Source organism: Solanum pennellii, chromosome 10 (assembly GCF_001406875.1).
Source record: "Solanum pennellii chromosome 10, SPENNV200".
NCBI lineage: Eukaryota > Viridiplantae > Streptophyta > Magnoliopsida > Solanales > Solanaceae > Solanum > Solanum pennellii.
This window is the reverse complement of record NC_028646.1, coordinates 80,062,665-80,083,079: the sequence shown is the minus strand read 5'-3', so window position 1 is coordinate 80,083,079 and position 20,415 is coordinate 80,062,665. Positions and strand designations below refer to the sequence as shown.

Genomic DNA, 20,415 nt, shown 5'->3' with positions numbered 1-20,415 from the left:
ACTTCAATTGTATATGTATAACGAATTATATATATGTATGTTTGCTATAGAGTGCAATTATATAAACTTTGTTATAGCATACAAATATAAATTTTATATTTGCTATATGTGAAAGTTGCCGATTAAAGATGTTACCTCATCTCTTAAGAGTATATATTTAGGCCTATATTCGGCCCAAATTCGAAAATAGAGCCTTGGAATGGGCCACCCTCAGCTGTAGAAGCATAACTCATAGGATATTATGAAGCGAAAATACAAATTAATATCTCAAACATAACTAAAATTAAAAGGTCAACACAAAATAAAGATAAAAGTACAAATAACTCAACCGACTAAATTAAAAATAATTAATTTATTTAAAAAAGAGTGTTCTAATTTCTTTTTTAGTCTATTTAAAAAAAATGATTCATTTTTTATAGCAATACTTTAATTTCAACTTTTTTCACATTTGGTATAACTGCAATTTAAAATTACAAAATTATTTTTTATTTTCTTTAACTCTGATCCAAATCAAACTAAATTATTTCAAACAAAAAGAGTAATATAAAACCTTGTAACCACTAAAAAGATTTTAAAAAAAAAGATAAATAGTGAATCGAAACATTAATTTGTTTATAAAAATTATTTCAAACAAAAAGAGTAATATAAAACCTTGTAACCACTAAAAAGATTTAAAAAAAAAGATAAATAGTGAATCGAAACATCAATTTGTTTATAAAAATATCCACTTTGCACACTATGACATTTATAATGTTACAATCACTTTACAAGGACAAGTATCATCAACTAATGTAATTTTAGAGATATGGATTTCTCAAATAATGAATCAATTAATTATTATCTAGTAAAATTATTTAAAAGAATATGATTTTCTGAAATACTAACTATCATATTAGTAATCAATTTAAAATCTTTTCAATCAGAGTGAGCTAGAAATCCGAATATGAGTTCGACAAATCCACTAACTCAATAATGTTTGCTTGTTCAAAATTCTATTATTAACCCTTGAAATCGTTGACATAAAATTCAGAACTCATAAAATTAAAATAAATTTAGAACTCATAAAAATTAAAATTCTGATTTGTTTTAATCGAAAAAATTCGGAGAGATTTTTTTTCGTCAATTGACTATACAATTGAGTGGAATTTCCATGAAAGTGAGAGATGAGTATGAAGAGGAAATCACGTGGGTAAAGCTTTCGACAATGGCGAAGAATGGGCATTTTTTTTCCTTATAAGGTAATACATGCATGCACGCAAATGGAGATAAGATCTCTTTAAGAAATTCGATACCTTATCAATTTCACTGAAGCATATCGATGAATTTGTCAATTGCGCCTTTTATTTCCTCTTCATTCGAGTATCAATTGAAAACGGAAAAAAATGATTTTTCTCTTTTGTTCGACGTTCGTGTCGATTTCAGTTTTTATTGGAGTATAATTTTGTCCTTGTATTATGATTCTTATGCTTATTAGGTATTTGATGAAATGCTAGAATTTTGTTAATCAAAGTAAAATTTGAAACTGCACATCTAGACACCTCACCTGATCTTCATTGTGTTTCGTTGTGTTTCGTGGACACTGCGATGAATAAATTTTGGAGGTGTATAGATGATCATTTTGTAAGTTGGAGTGTTTAATGGGAGACGAGTTGAAATGTGTAGATATGCAATACTTAAAGTTAAAGTGCTTACTTGTCGGTCAAGTTTGAGTACCAATTTTCTATGTGAACCTTTATGAACTTTCATAGGGAAAGTAGTGGTTGTCTATATCATTTGTATAGTATTTCAACATTAATTGCTATAGGATGGATATATACTTGAAAAAGCTGCAATAAAATGGGTATCTGATTGATTTACAGAACATTTTGTATTAAACCTGAAGGAATCTATCATTGCCAACTGACTAAAAGAAATCGTTTATTGATGTCGTCCTTTTTCTCTTATCTTTGTTGAAGAGCTCTGAATTGAGAAATAACGCTAGATTTTCTTATATTTTCCCATCGTTGTTCATCACCAAGGATTGCATTTATCCTAGCGATTCTTCGTGCATGTATTTAGACACATTTCAAAGAACTTATGATGGTTTGTGTGGTTAAACACTTCATTTTCAATAAAAGTGACTTCAGACCTGAATTGTGATAATTGCTTTTGATCTGAAGAAGTATTCACTATATTTCTGGAGTAGAAAATTGAGGAAAGTGCATTAGTTTTAGATATATGGAACATTCAACTGCTAAAGGTTGCTCATATTTGTACTGCTAAAAATTATGCAACACAATACGTTAGGTATTAGACCAACCAATGGTGTTACGGTATTGTATATAATCTACGCGTTGTTTTATTCCTTCCAAAAGGAGCATCAGCTCAGTTTCCCACATGTGGGTGTCTGTTTGAGACATAATAATTCATGTTTTTACTTCTATGTGGAGATGAGATCTATCAATTCCAACTGAAACCATTTAAGTCAAGTTGCTTGCAATTAGAAGCAGCATCAGTTTGATCATCTGTGTTTAGGTCCAGCTTCGGAGCAAAGTAAGGCAGCTTATACTCTTGTGGTGACACCTGCTTCTCTGGTTTCGTTGAATCACTTCTGTCAGTTGCGGCTTGGTGAAAAAGTTTGATGTCTGCATCTATTCCATTAAGTCTTTCATCAACATAGCTACTGTTAACATTCCGTTTTCCTCCTTGGATTCCAACATTCATTGATAAGTTGCTCCAGTTTGTCTCTTTGGCAAATTCTTTTTCTGTATCCTCATCTATTTTGGGAAACAATCTGTTTTCCTTGAGGTCGTCACGCCATCTTAGTGCAGTCTGCTGTAACCTGGTCTGATTTTCAATTTCTTCTGTACATGGTCGAAAGTTTAAATTCCTCAGGCCAAGTTGGTTATTATGCATTTCCTGCAGGTCCCTCAAGGGGCCTTCAGATGAGGTTAAGCAGCTATCCATTGAACAATCTGCTAACCGCTGGGTTGCTTGTGTTTGTGGAGTGTGAAATCCTGAAAGTTCTTTTATCTCTGAAAATGCTGAATTCAGGCATTGGTTGGATACTTTGGACACCAAATCAGACAGTTGAACCTTAGCTGCCTCTAATCCAATTGTTCCCAAGTTTTGTGTTCCAAGAGTTTCTTGTGCTTTCTCGAGCACAGCCTGCAAATATTTCCCTTGAGCCTCTATCCTTAGCTGTAAATGTCGTTGCACCTAATCAGTTCAATTAGGCCTAATTTAGAAGGCAGCAAGGAAAACTTTTCATCGACTTGTAAAGTTTTGGGTAGAAGAAAAGTTATGCAGAGTCATAATTTTTAACAAAGTCTTAAAACAAAGCACTAAAAGTTGCTTAATATATCATCAGAAACTAGTAAGGAAAATTTACCGGTACTAGTAAAATTTGGCTAGAAGAAAACTTTATGGAAGTGTCACATTGTTAAATCGTTTATTCTATAACAAAATCACTATATTAGTCTAGGACTATTCAACTGCATGATCAAGCTATCATTTTGTTGTCTTGTTTTCCACTGCTATGAGAAATTGTTTCTGGTTATCAATTAACCAGTGAAGTCTTCTTTCATGAAAATGAAAATGCCTTAGAAAATTACCGTTATGTATTGCTTCTAGCTTTTCTTCAAACTATGACATAGGAGGTCTCATCTTTTGCTACTTATGGTTCTAACATCTCTTATATAAGTTAAAATTTGCAACAATTTCTTACCTCAAGCTGCTCATGAAGCCTTCTTTGGACATCAATTTGCATTTGTATTGCTTCACTTATTGGTATATTGCTGGACAAGAAAAAAATTGGTTGATATAGTGTAAGTATGGTTCAGACATGAAGTAGGATGACATTATTAACTCAATTTTGTTTGTCTTACTTGTTTGGTTGGTGTCCAATGCTTGGATTGCTCTTAGGGCTTCCAGTGCTCTCACATATTTTCTCCATACTTGCTGCTGCAATCATTTATAAACAATAAATCTTGGAATGTTTTCTCTCTGTAAAACAGTAGAAGAAGCTTTTTGGATTTATATATTCTTGAAAATTAATGGAATTCTTACCAGCTTTATTCACCCCGCTAATATTTGCTTGTCCATGGTGGTTCTTACTTAGCCTGTATTTCTGTGCAGCCAAAATAGAAGATTAGATTTTCATTTACAACTCAAAAGTACTTGAATGTCAGGTTTTGTTCTTCAATTATTTTGACATAAACAATTTTAAAGATCTTTGCAACCAAATTTTTTTTGTCCCGAATGGTTGTGTGGAAGCTATGATAGAAGGCTTTTCAAGGCTTATTCTGTCCCTCTTGAAATGTCTAGTTTCTTAACATGTAAATTTGTGAACCATGGAAGTGGATAAAAAGTTAAAAACTAACCTGAAGATGGCTCTTTAAGTGGTACAAGGTTAGTCCCTGGATCCCCATAAGTTTCAGAACTGATTTTGGTGTGGCTTCTGCAATAGAAGAATGGTGGATATTTAATTATGTCAGTCAGAAGCAACATACATCTGGTGCTTATTCAAAATTAACATATTTATGTGCACTTACTGTCTGCCCCACCAAGTTGTGTAACTGCTTCTATAAACCTCTCATGGAGGTCTGGCGTCCATTTCAATCTTGGCTTAGCATCCGTTGAAAGAACAAGCCCTGAGTCTCCATTGGCATTCCCACCTTGTAGGAACAGATGCCTTTCAGGGAAAGACATTCTTGTTGAAGGGTGCATGTTGGAAGCTTGATGGTGATGATGGTACATCTTCTAGCCTTGGGTATGAATATTTGGTTATCAGCGCGTAAGTCTTATGGTAAGATTTATAGGCATGATGGATGAATGAAAGTATATATCGCGTACCTAGAGGGAATCTGATGTCGCGTTCAGTGGCTCCAGTCTTGTCTTACTCTTGATTTACCAAGTAATGATTCTTTACTATTCTTCACTGTATATAACATTGTTTTCCATTTGGTTAAATAAAGTTTTCTGCTACAGCTCAATATATCTCCATACAAAAGACCCTACCCTAATAAGCAAATGAAGAGGGGGGTGGTCCAAAAGGCATAGCATCTTGGACAGGTCCAGCGGAACTAGATATGGTGGATCTAGGGTAGGTTCTGTGGGTTCAACTTAACCAATTGTTTTTAGGTCGAACCATGTCTACATAGGAAAAAAATCATTTGAAATATATGCATATAATCATTCTGAACTCACTGACTCTAAATCCTGAATTTGCCTCTAACTCTAGACCAATTTAATTTTCATACCAGCTTAAGATAAAAAAATCTTGTCCTTCCAGTTTTACACATTTGTGGGTCCTGAATGCACGTTCGCTTTCTAATCTAAGGGAAAGGCACTATGCATTATATTCCTCTGCATTATAAGTTCATGAAACACTTACACACCTTACAATAGGTAAAAGAATTGATCCACCAACGACTTTTTCCTATGCACATATATTCTTTATCTGGCAAAGTTTGGGAACCATATTCCAAGAATTAATAGAGGAATATTTTTTTCCCTGATGGAGATTGGAGGAATCCACTATCTATGATGTCCTGAAAACCTACAAAACCATCTTCCTTTTCAAATGGATGATTCTGTTGACTGGAGCATCTAGTACTGGATATTAGATACATGCAAGAAAGAAAAGACGAAAAGGTAGGAAATGGTTGAGATGCTTCTCATATTGAACACCTAACCTAGAACAAATAATACTTTTTTTTCTTCAGTTTCAGTTTGTTTAGTTGTGGACATGATACATGCAATTAGTTGAGGATACATATTTTATCAAGTCAGATTGACTATAGCTTGTCTTGGCAAATGGAGATAATATAAAGTCTTAGATTTTCTGAATCTCGTGCTGTATCAAATCCTCTGCTACTAATACATTGCTTCTTATTTATATGTCAAGCCATGTCGTGCTATTCAATTCCTTTCCCCATATCTGATAACTCTAGATGTATACTTGCATATATTCATTTGTGATATGAGAAAAACATCATCTAATTTTATGAAGTGTAATCTCCCTTCGAGGTCCTGCATGAAATTCTTGATCGGAAGGAGGGTGGACAACCTCTACACTGTATCAGAACAAGCATGCCGGCATTGGATGGTTAATGATTTTAGATGCAACATCTTGGCCTATACCTAGTGATATGAAACTTCCTGAATATCTTGAGCATCCTTTCCATTCTATGCTATTTTAAAATATGTGAATATTGAAAAGGGAAGAAGAAATAAAATAAAAAAATATAGTGGAGAGATGCTTCTTCGCTTTGTCTGAAGGCTAGGAATCAAATGAAGAATACTTTCTTGTTCTCTCCTTCGGTAAATTTGGTACTTATTCTGCGTGGATAGCCCTAAAATAGAGAGAAGAGGTCCTCTAGCTAAAAGTTTTCTATTCCTTTTGGTATGAAATGACCCCTTTCTAAAAGAAGAAATAAAGGAATGTACTTCCATACTTGTTTGATGGAAAACATGACAACTCGCAAATGGAAGATCCCAATTTACCTTTCACTTAAGTCTTAATTGGATTTGGAGGTACCCTTGGTGAATCTATATATCCTGGCCTTACAAGATAACTTTACATTCTTTTGTGCTCGTTTATGGGTTAAAACGTGTCCTTACACAATATAAAGATACAGGTTACTTTGTTTGTAATCATAGTTCTATTTCTTTGGACGTATGTTGAATATCTAGTTTTCTTCTAAAATATAACATCCTTATAATTTGTGAAACTCTTTGTTCCCTTCTTTTTATCTGCTAAGTTTTTCTAGGGAAAATTAGGGAACTCGTACTAAGCTTCTTTTGAAAGGCTTAGCCTATTTTGCACCTCTGTCTCGTTTACTTTGTTTTATAAGTGTATATCTGCATCATATTTGCAGATAGGAATAAATTAGGGACTATTACAACGAGTAAAAAAGAGTATGGTGTATGTAGAGATACTGTATGCAGCTGCTTAGTATAAATTGAGCTGTGCAGCATTTCAATCTACTGTATAGATATAGATGATATTATTGGACAATTTTTTCAAAGGAGAATCTTGTTTCTCTTTGTAATCATTTTCCATCAAGGAATCGATCCTCGAGATCACTTATACTTTGAACATTATCTTGGAACAGTTCTAATTTCATTTGATGTTATGATATGTTAGTTGAAAATCATGCCACACCCTTCTTTTCATGTTGCTAATGGATTAAATCCTGGATATCAATACAGCCTATTAAAATAAGACAGAATATTATCAACTGATGAACAGCCAATGTAGAATAAATTCGCATGGAGCTTAGGGGTCTGTCTACCCATGGCTATTGACAATATAAGTTAAAATCTGCAGCTGTTAACCAAAATGAGGTTATTGCTTTGAATATTTTTTTAAAAATGCCAGGTGTCGAAAGGGAAAAGAATTTGACATTATTATTGGTAGTTTTATGTCATGTATGTTTAATTAGGTACGATTTTGACAGAAAATAAGTGAGAACTCCTCATTTGAAAATGATATGCATATTTTGTTTTCAGTTGAACTTTTGCAGAAGAAAAAAAGAATCAGTTGATTCTGATATGATAGAATATTTTATGGAGTTTGGAGGAATGCAATTTGTGAGCAGTTTAAAAGGAATCTATCAACAACCTTCACTTAAAGTGGCGAAAAGAATCACAACTGTTTTACTGGCATGGTGGCTACTGGCTATGATGATAAGTAACTTTTGTGATCTCATGGTTTGCTTCTTATCATTAATCAATGTTTAAGAGTTTTTAAGTTCTTGATGTTCAGCAGACGTTTTTGCACCGTGAAAATGGTTGGTTAATAACATGTTCTATTAGAACTTACCTGCTACCTCTCATCAACACATGTACAAAGTGACTGTCTATAAGGGCTTAAACATATTGAACTAGAAAGGCTTAAAATATCGAAATAAGTTATCTAGAGTTCCTTCTTCTTTTATGTGTTTCTATACATATATATGTTGGAACTTATGTAGAAAAATTCTTTCTTTAAGTACTCTTTTCTTAATTTTTCAAGGGACCACTTCAGCTTCTCCAAGGGAAAGGATGAACAGAGAGGACTGCGCATTGGGGAGCTTTTCTCCTCGCAAGGTAAACGAAACCTAGTACTACCAATATGTAAAGAAATAGATCTTGGGTCTAACTCGATCCCAAAAGCTATTTATGATGGGAGGATTGTCCAAGTCCATATAAGGAGACACACTCATATCATTAACCACCGATGTGAGGCTTTTTCATTCTTCAACACAATATTTTAACCCTTCAAGAAAATTACTTGTAATGTTATTCATCCAGACAAACTTTCATTTGATAAGTGTTGAATTCTTTTCTATTTTTTGTATTCTAAGTCTTCCTTCCCTTATCGTAAACAATGAACTTTTGTTTGATAATATGCGAGATTTGTAAGTAGTTTTATGTTTCCATATCAAACCGTAACTGCTACAACCATGTTGTAACTTAGAGTTCATGTCTCTTTGAAGCAGGGGCGGAGGCTGGATTCCAGAAATGCTAAAATGTCACATCTGAACCAGCTTTGTAAGTTGCCACTACTCTAGAAGCTTTCCTTATGTTAATGAGATTAAGGATCAATATATATATACACTATTAAAATATTCACCTACACACCGCGTAACTTTTCAATTGTGCCAATGTGGCTCTGCCACTGCTTTAAAGGACGCAAAGCGCTTTTCTAGAATGTCAAATAAAAGTACTTAACTTATCTTTAGTGTTGCCATAAAGCCATGACTGCTGTTTCTCTCTTTGGACATGCAGTTTAGTGTTAGAAATAGACTTGGCTTTTTACCATCCAATCTATTTTGTTCCTCTAATTATCCTCTACTGTTTCCTTTGTGTTACTTGCAAATGATATATTCTCCACTTTAAATAAGAGAACATGTGCTCTTGTTCTTTCTTGTACTTTCATTTCCTTTTGAGGTTAAGTAAAAATTTTACTTTGAAAAAACAAGATGAAACTCACAAAAAAAGAAAGATAAGAGCATTTAGAATCAATCATTTAGTCAATGATTGGTTAAAAATTGAAAAAATAAAAAAGATAGAAATGACCACAGAATGATATTCCCTGTAAGGAAAAAGGGATTCTGTTGTGAAGGGATAATATAAAGTTGGATTCTGGGGAATGGAATTTTAGAATCTTAACTCAAAACTAAAGCCATAGGTTGTACTCGTCCTAAGGTCAAGAATTTCTTGGCCGATATTTCACATTCGAATGAAATGGACCTGAATAAAAATTAATCTGAAACATAGTAGGAAGAATACTTATTCGTGGTCATATTATTCGATTCCAACTAATGCAGAAATAAGAATAGTTGATTGCTTGTTAATTAATTAGTTGAAACATTTTAGATGCTCCTAAACAAACAACATGCATATAATCTATGATTTTATCCTCCAATATAATTTGCCCAACATTTTAAATGCTTTGAGATATATTTATTTATGTTTTGCTTATAATAGAAAGAACATAAGGAAGAATCAAGGTCTGCTGGTCATAGGTATTATGGTGTTGCTTTGAGAAGGAAACTGTGACAGAAAACTATTTGTGTATAATTTTGATTTTTTTAATGATTATTTTCGATATACTTCATTATGAATATACCTCATAGAGATGTGTTAGTGTAAGACTTCAATCCTATAAAAAAAAAAATATTGGAGTCTTGACCTGACTCTACTGTACAGGAAATCCATCTATCTTATATTTGTATGGTTTAGCTTTAGTTGTTTTCACTAAATAGATTCTTTGAGACCATATATTCTAATAGAGCTAGAAGCACTTCATTATGTTTGTTTCTACAAATGCACCACTTGTCTTTGGTTTCTATTCGGTATTCAGTACTCGCTTTGAATCCCCGAATTAGGAAAATTTATCCATCTAAAGGTTGAAGAACTCTATCCATCTCACCACAGCCCAATGGTAGGACTCACCACTTTAGAGCCTCTTCAATTCAAGCCAAAGACCTACCTTATCTTTGTGAGATTTGAATTATATGTACCTAAGTTAGTGGAAAATGCACCATTAGGGCTTAGGCAGTGGAAATTTCGGTAACGTGGTCTAGTGGTCAACGAAGTGGATTGAAAATCATAGGTTCTCAGGTTTAAATCTCAGCAAGTGCGCAAATTACTCAATCCTGACACAGAGAGGTAATGGCGATAACAAACTCTTATGAGTCTGGTAATAGAAATGAGTATAATATGAATTCCTTAATGAGGATTCTTGAGGAGTGTGTTAACTCATAAGTGAATTCAGTTAGCCTCGAAAATGGATGGTGCTTAAGTGCTCAATCTAGCTACACCCGGTGTCTGGGCTAGTGCCTGACCCCGATAAATAGGAGGCAAAAATACTAGGTGATTTTTTAACATGTATCTATCCTTGTGGGAGATATATAACATGTTTTTTGTGGAATTAGTTGAGGTGCATTTAATCTAGCGCGGACGCTATAGGCAGAGATAACAAGTATCCTATGAAACTACTCGAGATTCGTGCCCACAGTAACAAATATTCCCTAAAACATTTTGCATCATTTATGTGACTAATTCAGCTACTAGAATATGAGATGATATCATTTGATACTCATTGCTACACAATTAGGACCCTCTAATCTTTTATGCAATTGGATCTTAAGAGCGTTGGTCCTTGTTATTTTAACTTGATTATCATTCAAAAAGGAACAAAATTATGCACATGTCAAGTTTCAATTTGTGTCTCTAAATTTGATCAAATCAATGCTTTAGAATCAAATGCTCTACAAAATATTGTTAGATTTCTCTGCAATTTTGAGATTCTAATACAGGTGACACTCTCCCATGCATTTACAAGAGGAACTCAGTCATATGCTGATTCATGTTGTTGGTTTTTTATAATTATGGTGTTGGATCAGTTTGTGCGTAACTCAATTAATTTAGTAAAATATTTTTGTAGGGGAGTTTGTTCAAGGGCAAACAAAATAAATTCTACTAGTTTACGGTCTAATTACGTGCTTTTCTTCGAGTTTTCAAAATTACCATTCGTGTTAGATTTTGATTCCAAAATATATGTATCTGACTTGTCCAGATACATGTATTTCGAATACATGAGTTCGAAATTAGGTGTTATTTGTTTTAGATACACTTTATTTAAGTGGACTCATATGCATGTATTGCTGCATCTCTCGCTCGCTTCTTTTCATATTTGTTTGTATCTCAAAATGTATGTATATGAGATACAATACCTCTCTTGCTCGTCTCCCTCCTATCTCTTATTTCAGAGTGTATCTAATAACAAAATATATGTATCTAAATGTATCTAATATGAAATTATTAACTAATGAGATCGCAAGCATAAATAGGTGTAAAAGTACCAACTTTGACATATATTTTATTCATCAGACAAAAATTTCTTAGCTTTTGACTCACTTTGGACGCATTTTACAATGTACCAAATTGTGCTATCGTAATAAATATAATATTTAAATAGATTATATTATTTTTTATCTTTTCGTAATATCACATACCAACAATCTGAACCATAAGCTTCTAATTTATAACAACCAAAAAAGGGTAAAAGGTAAGTTATTGTAAACAAATAAAATGATTAAATAAAAAGTAAGAGTTAAGGGAAAAAGAATTTCTATCCCATCAAATTGATGATTACATAAAAAAAATGATACTTTTCATTCTTTTATAACAACAAATCCAATACTAATAAGTAACATATAACAATGTTTAAACCATAATCAAAATAAATAACATTATATTTAAAATAATAATAACGATAACATAACAATTAACAATCATCCAAAAGCAAGTAGTTACAAAACATGGTACTTGCCCCAATGAACTTTACGTGTGGAAAAAAACAAAAGATATACTACTCCCAATCAATGAACAATAATATAGTTATTATATTGTCAAATATAATATATACTAGTACTAGAAAATATGGGGTTTGAATAAATGGACAATTCTAGTTAAGTCTCATTAATGTTCTTAATTATTTCAATTCTTCAAAATTTAAGTCAATCATTGTGACTACTGACCAAGTCCTAGATTAAATTAACAGCAAGGATATTATAGCTCAAGAAATTAAAAACAAAATTAAAAATATTCATATTGACTAAATTAAGAGAAAACTCTTTTTTATGACCATCCTTATATATTTTTTCCCCTTAATATCAATTGAGCATTTTACTCATCTTTTGAATATATATATATATATANTCTTTACTTATATCAATCTGAAAATTATATTCACTCGCCGTTCTTCTAAAATCTTAATTATATATATATATATTTACACACACACACACACACATACACGCGCACACACACACCCTTTAAAAACATGAACTCCTAACTTGAATGTTAAATTACTATAATTTCCCTAACTTACGTTGTGCTATATATATATATATATATATATATTCAAATATATATATATATATATTGAAATAGACTTATATAAAGTTGATCAAACTAACTTATAAGTATTTTTTTAAAAGTTTATTTACGTGTTTAGTAATCTTAAAAGTTTTTATAGACCATGTGGTTTATAAGCTAACTAAAATCGATCAAAAGTAGCTTACGATGTTATTATTAATTGAGAAAATTTTTTGTTATTTTATCTCTAATATCTTCTGTAATTTTTGAAAAAAAATTTCGATGAAAACATAACTTTTAGTTATCTCTTTATCTATTTCCACTATTCATTTTTTTAATGCAAGAATAGGCTATATATATAAGGATATATCAATAATTTTAACATAAAAAATGCTTATCAACAATTTTTACCGAATATAGTAACGGGTTATTATCAATTTCAATATTTTTATCTAGCTATATATATAATTTATATATGTATGTATAAAATCAATTTCAGTATTTATTACATTCAATCAGAAACTTATTTTGATGTACAAGTTAGGACTCTGACATGATTTTTTGAAAGAAAATCAGACAAAATCCAAAAATATTAAAACATAAATTTTGAAAAAGGAAAGGGAGAAAACGTGTTGGACCCTTCATGAAATAATGAAAGCTTGCCCATGACTTAGTTTTAGTCAATAATTTATATAATAATGTTTTGCATAGTAAAATAAATTATACAAAAATTAATTAATATGGGGACGAATTTGATTTCGTATTCATATCCACTGTGTGATAAAAACTCTAATTATAATATAAGTTTTGATTGTACAATAATAAGTTTTTGTCTCCCTCTTGTGACTTGTCCTTCATTTTTTTTTTAATATATCGAAAATTAAAATTGTTTATAAGTTTTATTGCTTAAATCTATTAAAAGCAAAAAGAATTATAGTTTTAATCGTCTTTTTTATTATTAGTAGATCTTTAATTGTTGGAAGTTTGCGTATTTATTTGACTTTCTTTAGATAGGTATGATATTCGTCTTGACAGTATTAAGTAAATATTTAAACTTTTTATTAATTATCTAAAAATTAAAATGAATTTTAGTAGACTTGGATTTATGGTTGTTATAGTTGGACTTAAAGAAAAAAGGAAAGGTTGAAGATTTCAGTCAGTTAAAACTTAACAAAATATTTGTATTTGATTTATCAACAATATATAAATAATCATAAAATTTCTATATCTAATTTATTGGTTCGATATGGTTATTTTTGAGATAGTTTTTTTTGTAAAATCAAAATCAAATCAAATAGTATCGATTTTCAAAATTTAAAATTAAACCAAACATAATATTGATTTTTCTTAATCAATTTGGTACGAATTATGGTTCAACTTAATTTTTTAATCATAACCATGAACAACCCTAATTATCACATCTTTATTCTTGCCACAGAAGATGTTCAAGACCTCTAGTTTAAGGATTTATTAGACCATCTTCGATTCATCTTTATTTTATCTTTGTTCTCTATATCTGGAGGGTAAAATATTTTTCTCGCTTTATAGAGGTATGAATAGTAGTTCTTCAAACTTGGAAGCTATTATTTACACTTTCCATTTTATTATATTATTATTTTATTATTTTTATTATTTTGCAATGAACGTATTATTATACCAATAATCCCGCTTATTAAATATTTAATATTCGTAATTCTTTTAAAATATAATATAATATTTTTAAAAATACACTATTCAAAATGTATTGTTTTCATCCCGAATTAATAATATGATTTTTTTTTTACTTTCGTCACTTATATAATTTGAAAACCTCCAATTTGAATAATTCTTAGCTAGAAATTTAAAAATTAGGACAAAAATGTTAATTTTTTTTTTTTTTTTGTATTGCCACTGTTAAAGAGAATACAGATAAAGGAGGAGGACTAGGTCTGGCCTTCTTCCGTACAAATTGCATTTGTAAGCCTTTTAGGCTAATAAGCAAAAGATTGGACTGACACAAGTGACATTATTTCTTAATGATTTCAATTTTATTTAAATTGTCTATTAAAAAAATTGAATCAAGAGTTAATTATCTAATTAAATAAAGAACTTTATATTATTTTGACGTGAACTCGATATTTTTTATTCAAAATATTATATATATCTTAAGAGATCTAATAGATGAGTAGAAATATTTATTATTATAGATTAATTTGAAATGGTTTGTTATAAATAATTAATAAAATTGTGTATCTATAATTGAGTTTAATTGTCTATTTGCAAAATATCAGACCAACGTGGAAGCAGCGCCTGTGAAGCAAATTCATGTGATGACGCTCAGTTGTGTCTTCGACAGAGTGTACCTTTTTTTGAGCTCCCATTATTTCCTCTTCTCCCTATGTGCATGTTTTTCGAATTTTATCGAAAATAATTTTTCTATTATATAGCAATAGTAGCAAATTTATATGCTATATAAAGCATATGAAATTATGATATTTTTTGTAAATTAGGTATTATGTGTATATATTTCAAAATTAGTATAATATTATCTGCTGATATTCGTGCATGATATAAGAAGGCGAAATAGTGCAGTTGATTAAATGTTGAGTTTGTTTAATTTACTTACATGTTTAGAGAACAATTGTCACTTAATACGTTTTCTCCTACTTTTTTTAGTGGTGCAATCATATTTTGCCGAATTTAAATTTGTGTTTGATATAGAGATAATATATATGTGTATATTTTATCTTTTTCAGATATTTTTTGTAAAATTAACTGAATGTATTAGAAAGTAGTCATTAACTTCAGGGGCGAAACTATCTTAGGACAAGGGGTGTTAAGCAATATTCCTTTGTTTGGAAATTATATGTAAGTCAAAATTCGATTTAATAAATATATATATTTAAGTGTTGACATCTCTTGATACAAGTTGAAAATTTAATAAAACTGTTAAGGAATTACAAACACTGCTTGAAATGGTTTGTTCTATCCCTGTAATGGTGCTTGTGTATTTTTACTTTATACTTTGATACTCTTTATTAAAAAATTTTAATTTCGTCTCTAATTAGATTATTAAATATGATGACTTATTAGTGTTGAACTATTGACTGTCAAAATTATACAGTTGAAGTTAAATCGTTTTAACCACTTTGGATCTACATGCAACAACAATATTTTAACATGTCACATTATTCAAAGTTGTCCTAATTCCAAAGAAACTTGCAATTTTAGATTTTGGCATGTACTCTCTTCGTTTTCTTTTATTTTTCATGTTTTAATTTGTGAAAGTTTATTTACCTAATTTTTAAAGATAATTAATTAAATTAAATTAAAATTATAACATTTAAAACAATAAGAAATATTATAACTTATATTAATTTTTATTTTAATATAATAAAAAATTATATCTCAAAATATTAGTATAATTAAACTCCATAAAGTAAATGAAGTAATATTAAAAGCGTGAATTTCAATATAACTTTCTTATCACTTTGTTTCTTTGGATGCTATTCTATGTTTTCTCCGTATTAATTATGTAAATAAACTAGATTCCTTTTATGTACGGTAATATTATTAAATATATGTAAGATGTGTAGTATGTCATAAATTGAATATATTAAATATTACTTCACCTATCATTCAACATTATTATTGTACCAAAATCTTTCCAAATGTTGAGTTGTTTGATTTATGTTTCTTTTTTAAATTTTAACTACAATAAATATGGAATGATATTAGCAAATAAAAAAGAAAAATATTTGTATACAAAGTAATTAATTTGTGTATTATGCATTATTCAAAAAAGTTTAAATAAAAAATATTATCATTATTGCCTGAACATATAAACCTTAAATACTTGTAACGATTCAATTGCTAGAGCGGAGTCCTACCAACTGAGTTCTATTCCTAATCAAATGGAGTATGTATGAAGTAGACAAATATTTCTTCTATTATGACTTTGAACCATAAACCTTACTATTATATCGTTACGTTTACGGTTCATAGAAGGAAATTAATAAAAAAAAATTCGAGAGTAATACATTTAAATTTACATTATAATTCTCGCATAACTAGTTGAACCAACAAAAATTGAAAAAAGAAATTGCTCAACTAGAGAAATATTGAGTAAATTTTACTGCCACGTTGGATTAACGAAATTTTAACCATCATAGAAATGACTTCCGCGCGCTCCTTCACTGGAATTCAATTTCTTATATTGGGACCCACTTTCCGATCTGTACCCAACTCTGAAAGCACTGCATCGATCTCATCGGCGGCCCAGGATTCCGATCTCCGGCCCGACGTGAACCTCATCATTCCTCCTAAACCGCTTGAATCGGAAACCGAAACCGGTTCAACACTCACCGGAACTTTATGAACCTTTTCGGTTACCACAGCGTTGCTCTTTCTCGGCGGAACTGGCTCTTCCGGTATGGAATCATGCGTTCTCTCTGTACTGGCCTTCACCGGTTTGATATTACTCCGACCGAATCCGAATATTGAAAGTACACGTGAATAGAATCCGATTTTCCGTTTAGGTGTTCTGCTGCTTTTTGATCTCTCGAGTGATATTTCAGATTTTTGTGATGTTTCACATGATCGCCGGCGACCTTTCTTCGATCTCACTCTTCCCATACATGATACCTTCGGTGATACCGGTTCAGGAGCGGAAACCGCTTTCAATGCCGATTCAGATCGTTTCGTCGGAAAAAAACGCATATTCGCCGGTTTACATGTTTTCCTCTTCGAATCAACGGAACTACTCTTCGGTAAACCGAAGAAAGTAGTTTTAGTTTTCAAAGTCAATGGAATTCGTTGTGAGTTTGAATTCAAATTTGGATGCAAATTTGAAGTCACATTCGTTCCGTGTGAACTGTTACCTTTTGCTGATTCCTTACGCTCCAGAACTGCGTTCCTATCAAACCAATCGAGTTCAGCATCTTTCGAAAGACAGAATGACTCCGGCGGGAAATCCGGCGGAAGTTCCTTTTCGTCGTCTGGAATATCATTTTTCTCCGCTTTGACGCCGGCGGCTTTCGCTAGAGTTTCACATACAATTTTCCGGTCATTACTTCCGCCGGAATTGGTGGAAACTAGTGATTCCAAATCAACTTGAGTCATTATCGAGAAAGAGAGAGAGAGAATAGTACAGTTGAAAGAAAATTCCAAACTCTGAGGCGATTTGAGTCTGTCGATTGAAAATAGGCAGTGGAATATATTTAAAAAGGAATTCATAAATAACTGTATATGAACAAGGTAAAAAATTTACTATCGAATCATGGTGCATTAATAAGTATTCATAATCTAAATTAATTAAAAATTTTGAGTTCAAACTTTATCTTTATTATATGATTTTTCAACACGAATTCAAATTTAATGAGTGAAACCTAATTGTCTTGCTTTGGTTTAGTCTGCCCAGCCCTTGTCATGTCTCAGCCACACCTTGCCTTGCATGCCTTAGCCATGCGGCGACGCCACTATCAAGGTCTTTTTTTTATTTAAACTTAACCTTGACTGTAGTCATTTGGTCTTGACTAGTTTCATCATGTAAATAGTTAATCAAGTTCAAGTCGCTCGAACCATCACATTGAGGGTTTAACAGATGTCTAGACACCAGAGATGTGAGTACCGTACATCAAATGAAAAACAAACGCAAAAAAAGATAAAAATTTACCATGTTGATACTAAAAATATAATCCCTCTATCTCAATTTGTTACTAATATAATTTGATTGATCAATCGAATTTTAGAAATACGAGAAGATATTTTCAAATGAATAAATGTTAAATAGAAAAATGTACCTTCATTTATTTGTTTGCCAAATAAAAGTAATCTGAAATATTGATTGAATAATTCTTTTTTAGGCTATAAACTGCAAAAAGAGGGAAATGAAATTAGGATCGAGGAAGTACTAATTTACGATAGTTAAAGTTAGACAAAGTGGTACAATTTTCGATAGCTATTTGATGAATGTTAAAGATATAAGAAAAAACTACAAAATATTCCAAAACAAAAATAATATTTCGATTTATTTACCCATTCCACTTTAAATAATTTTATTAATATTAAACTAAACTAACACAATCATTCTGTAATTTTTTGGTAAGAAAATATTTAATTATACCTGTTGACATTTGAGTGTAAAGTTGTTAGTTGTTACTATTAATTTTTTCTAATATACATTAATTAATGACCATAATAGATTATACTTAACTTGCTTGATGGGTTATTAGTTAATCAATTTTTTTTAAAAAAGATAAATTTCGACCTTGCTTTGAGTTGTTAGGTTAGTAAATCATAGCATTATGATATATCATTATATTTTGTTTATGTATATTAGTTGTAGTAGCAATCACAAACAATAATCCATTTAATAATTGAAAGAGTGATGGGATCCAACACCAACTAAGCAATGTTTAATTATTTAAATTAATAATGAGCTATTTTTAGTCACATTCGATCAAGACAGACTTAAGAGTACAAAATGGTGTGATCAACTAACCATATTTCATATGACAACAATGCACGTGCCAACCCCATGGACCCTTGTTTGATAGTATTTTGGAGTGGAATCTTGAAATATCGTTCGATTTTGCGATTCAGAACGAATATATTTTTTATATATACATTCTGTAATAAGATCAAAAGTTCATTCTCTCGAAACGATGAAAGAATGTAATTGCTTTTTTTTTAATTAGAGATCTCAAGTTCACAAATTTAAAATAGTCAGCAAATATGAAACCAAAAACAAAAAGTATCATTCTTAAAATTGCAAATTCTTCTCATTTTACCTCTTTTAAGATACTATTCATTTTGGTAATGTTAATAAATTTACCGAAAATAAAGTACATATACACTAAATAATTTCATTATTACTATTTACTAATTCAATATTGAAATTTATAATTCCTTAATTTCAAACCAAACGACTCAAAGTGTCTTCACCCCAAATTCCTACTAATTACCTCTTCACTATTGTTGGTCAAGTGAATTTTCTTACTTCTTTATTGACTTTGTTAAAAAAGAAAAAAAATATATATATACTAAAATGGATATCCAAGACTGAAGACTTGAGAATTAAATAATGGCCCAATTTAACATATTTTCCTATTTGTCTTGTTTGACTGCACAAATAACTTTGACCCAAGGAAAAGATGACAATTATGAGTAGTTTAGGTGAGCTTAAAGTCGATACGTTGTTAAAATTTTATTTGGTGGATATAAAAAAAATATTGTATTTTAAAAGATAATATAATTTTAGGTAATTTTAACGTTTTGAGCTAGTTTTTAGAGTTATATTAGAATTAAGATTCAATTTTTTAACATGGTACTGATTCAGGTCCATCTCAATTCATGATTTATCAATATTGGACTTATATATTAAATTATCCACGTTCCGATATCAAGTCATGGGTGTGTGGAGTGTGTTGACGGTTGAGTCCCTCATTAAAGGAATAGAATAAATTAATCTGTTTATATGATTTTGAACAATTCTTACTTTTTAAATTTTTTTGTGATTATATAGTCCTAACAGGTATTTTTTGTGATTAAATAGAACCTTTACTTTCGCAGCGAAAAATTCCCAAAAGAAACATATGAAAGCAGATCATATTAGAAAATAAATGGGAGGAAAATAAACTAATCTCGTGATGAAGAGAATTTCCGATGTTGAAAGGTATCGTCACGACAACTCAATTTGTCCGGTAAACTACTCGGGGCTCCCCATGGTTTAGTAAAAGGGAGGGGATATTTTTTCTTCATCCGGGGGTTCGGGGAATAATTACTCTCAAAGACCATTCGGTAATCTTAATTACCAAAAAAATGAACAGTTTCTTATTTGACCTCCTCCTCCTTCTCGTTCGTCCTTCTCCTCCTTCTTCGACATCTTTTTATTCTACTACGTTGCCCCCCCCCCCTCCCCCCCCTACTTTTTTTTTAATGTTGATATATCGCATTCTATATGAAAATAAAAACTCTAAATGTTGGCATATCTATAATTTGAAACTATTTAGAGGTGATTTTTAGTTAATAGAGATTGAATAGTCAATGTATAGTTAACGTATAATTTAGTGTATATTTCAT

At 30.8% G+C, this 20,415-nt stretch overlaps 3 protein-coding genes across 7 annotated transcripts; 1 reads left to right on the top strand and 2 right to left on the bottom strand.

Annotated features, from left to right (window-relative positions):
* The first annotated feature begins 1,090 nt into the window (after window positions 1–1,090).
* LOC107001629 lies at window positions 1,091–14,891 on the top strand. 3 transcript variants are annotated; one of them, XR_003574633.1, is made up of 5 exons: window positions 1,091–1,238; window positions 7,495–7,695; window positions 8,000–8,073; window positions 8,466–8,517; window positions 14,625–14,891. XR_003574633.1 is itself a non-coding variant. In XM_027912051.1 (5 exons), exons 1-5 carry the CDS (start codon window positions 1,215–1,217, stop codon window positions 14,762–14,764), a joined length of 471 nt encoding a protein of 156 aa, XP_027767852.1. In that variant the 5' UTR covers window positions 1,091–1,214; the 3' UTR covers window positions 14,765–14,890. The 3 variants fall into 3 exon arrangements, 2 of the variants coding, with proteins under 2 accessions (XP_027767852.1, XP_027767853.1); XM_027912051.1 differs by having other exon boundaries at window positions 7,495–7,675; window positions 14,625–14,890; XM_027912052.1 differs by lacking the exon at window positions 14,625–14,891 and adding an exon at window positions 9,457–9,682 and having other exon boundaries at window positions 7,495–7,675.
* LOC107032271 (myb-related protein 2-like) lies at window positions 2,084–4,972 on the bottom strand. 3 transcript variants are annotated; one of them, XM_015233854.2, is made up of 7 exons: window positions 4,834–4,972; window positions 4,533–4,745; window positions 4,362–4,438; window positions 4,048–4,108; window positions 3,867–3,942; window positions 3,707–3,776; window positions 2,084–3,198 (listed from the first exon to the last, which is right to left on the bottom strand). In XM_015233854.2, the coding sequence occupies exons 2-7, from the start codon at window positions 4,735–4,737 to the stop codon at window positions 2,440–2,442; spliced, it is 1,248 nt and encodes a 415-aa protein (XP_015089340.1). In that variant the 5' UTR covers window positions 4,738–4,745; window positions 4,834–4,972; the 3' UTR covers window positions 2,084–2,439. The 3 variants fall into 3 exon arrangements, with proteins under 3 accessions (XP_015089340.1, XP_015089339.1, XP_015089341.1); XM_015233853.2 differs by lacking the exon at window positions 4,834–4,972 and having other exon boundaries at window positions 4,533–4,798; XM_015233855.2 differs by lacking the exon at window positions 4,834–4,972 and having other exon boundaries at window positions 2,084–3,180; window positions 4,533–4,798.
* A 1,368-nt stretch (window positions 14,892–16,259) lies between the features above and the next one.
* LOC107032519 lies at window positions 16,260–17,542 on the bottom strand. The gene has a single exon (XM_015234122.2). It carries the CDS (start codon window positions 17,452–17,454, stop codon window positions 16,537–16,539), a length of 918 nt encoding a protein of 305 aa, XP_015089608.1. The 5' UTR covers window positions 17,455–17,542; the 3' UTR covers window positions 16,260–16,536.
* Between the last annotated feature and the right edge of the window lie 2,873 nt (window positions 17,543–20,415).

What these genes read in the sequence shown, in the direction of transcription:
- LOC107001629 (XM_027912051.1), top strand. Translation starts at nt 1,215, where the DNA reads ATGGGCATTTTTTTTCCTTATAAG. An exon ending in GCTACTGGCTATGATGATAA is followed by an intron (nt 7,676 to 7,999) that starts GTAACTTTTGTG and finishes TAATTTTTCAAG; the next exon opens with GGACCACTTCAGCTTCTCCA. An exon ending in GTCACATCTGAACCAGCTTT is followed by an intron (nt 8,518 to 14,624) that starts GTAAGTTGCCAC and finishes GCAAAATATCAG; the next exon opens with ACCAACGTGGAAGCAGCGCC.
- LOC107032271 (XM_015233854.2), bottom strand. Translation starts at nt 4,737, where the DNA reads ATGTACCATCATCACCATCAAGCTTCCAACATGCACCCTTCAACAAGA. An exon ending in ACAACTTGGTGGGGCAGACA is followed by an intron (nt 4,439 to 4,532) that starts GTAAGTGCACAT and finishes CTTCTATTGCAG; the next exon opens with AAGCCACACCAAAATCAGTT. An exon ending in TAGCGGGGTGAATAAAGCTG is followed by an intron (nt 3,943 to 4,047) that starts GTAAGAATTCCA and finishes AAATGATTGCAG; the next exon opens with CAGCAAGTATGGAGAAAATA.
- LOC107032519 (XM_015234122.2), bottom strand. Translation starts at nt 17,454, where the DNA reads ATGACTCAAGTTGATTTGGAATCACTAGTTTCCACCAATTCCGGCGGA.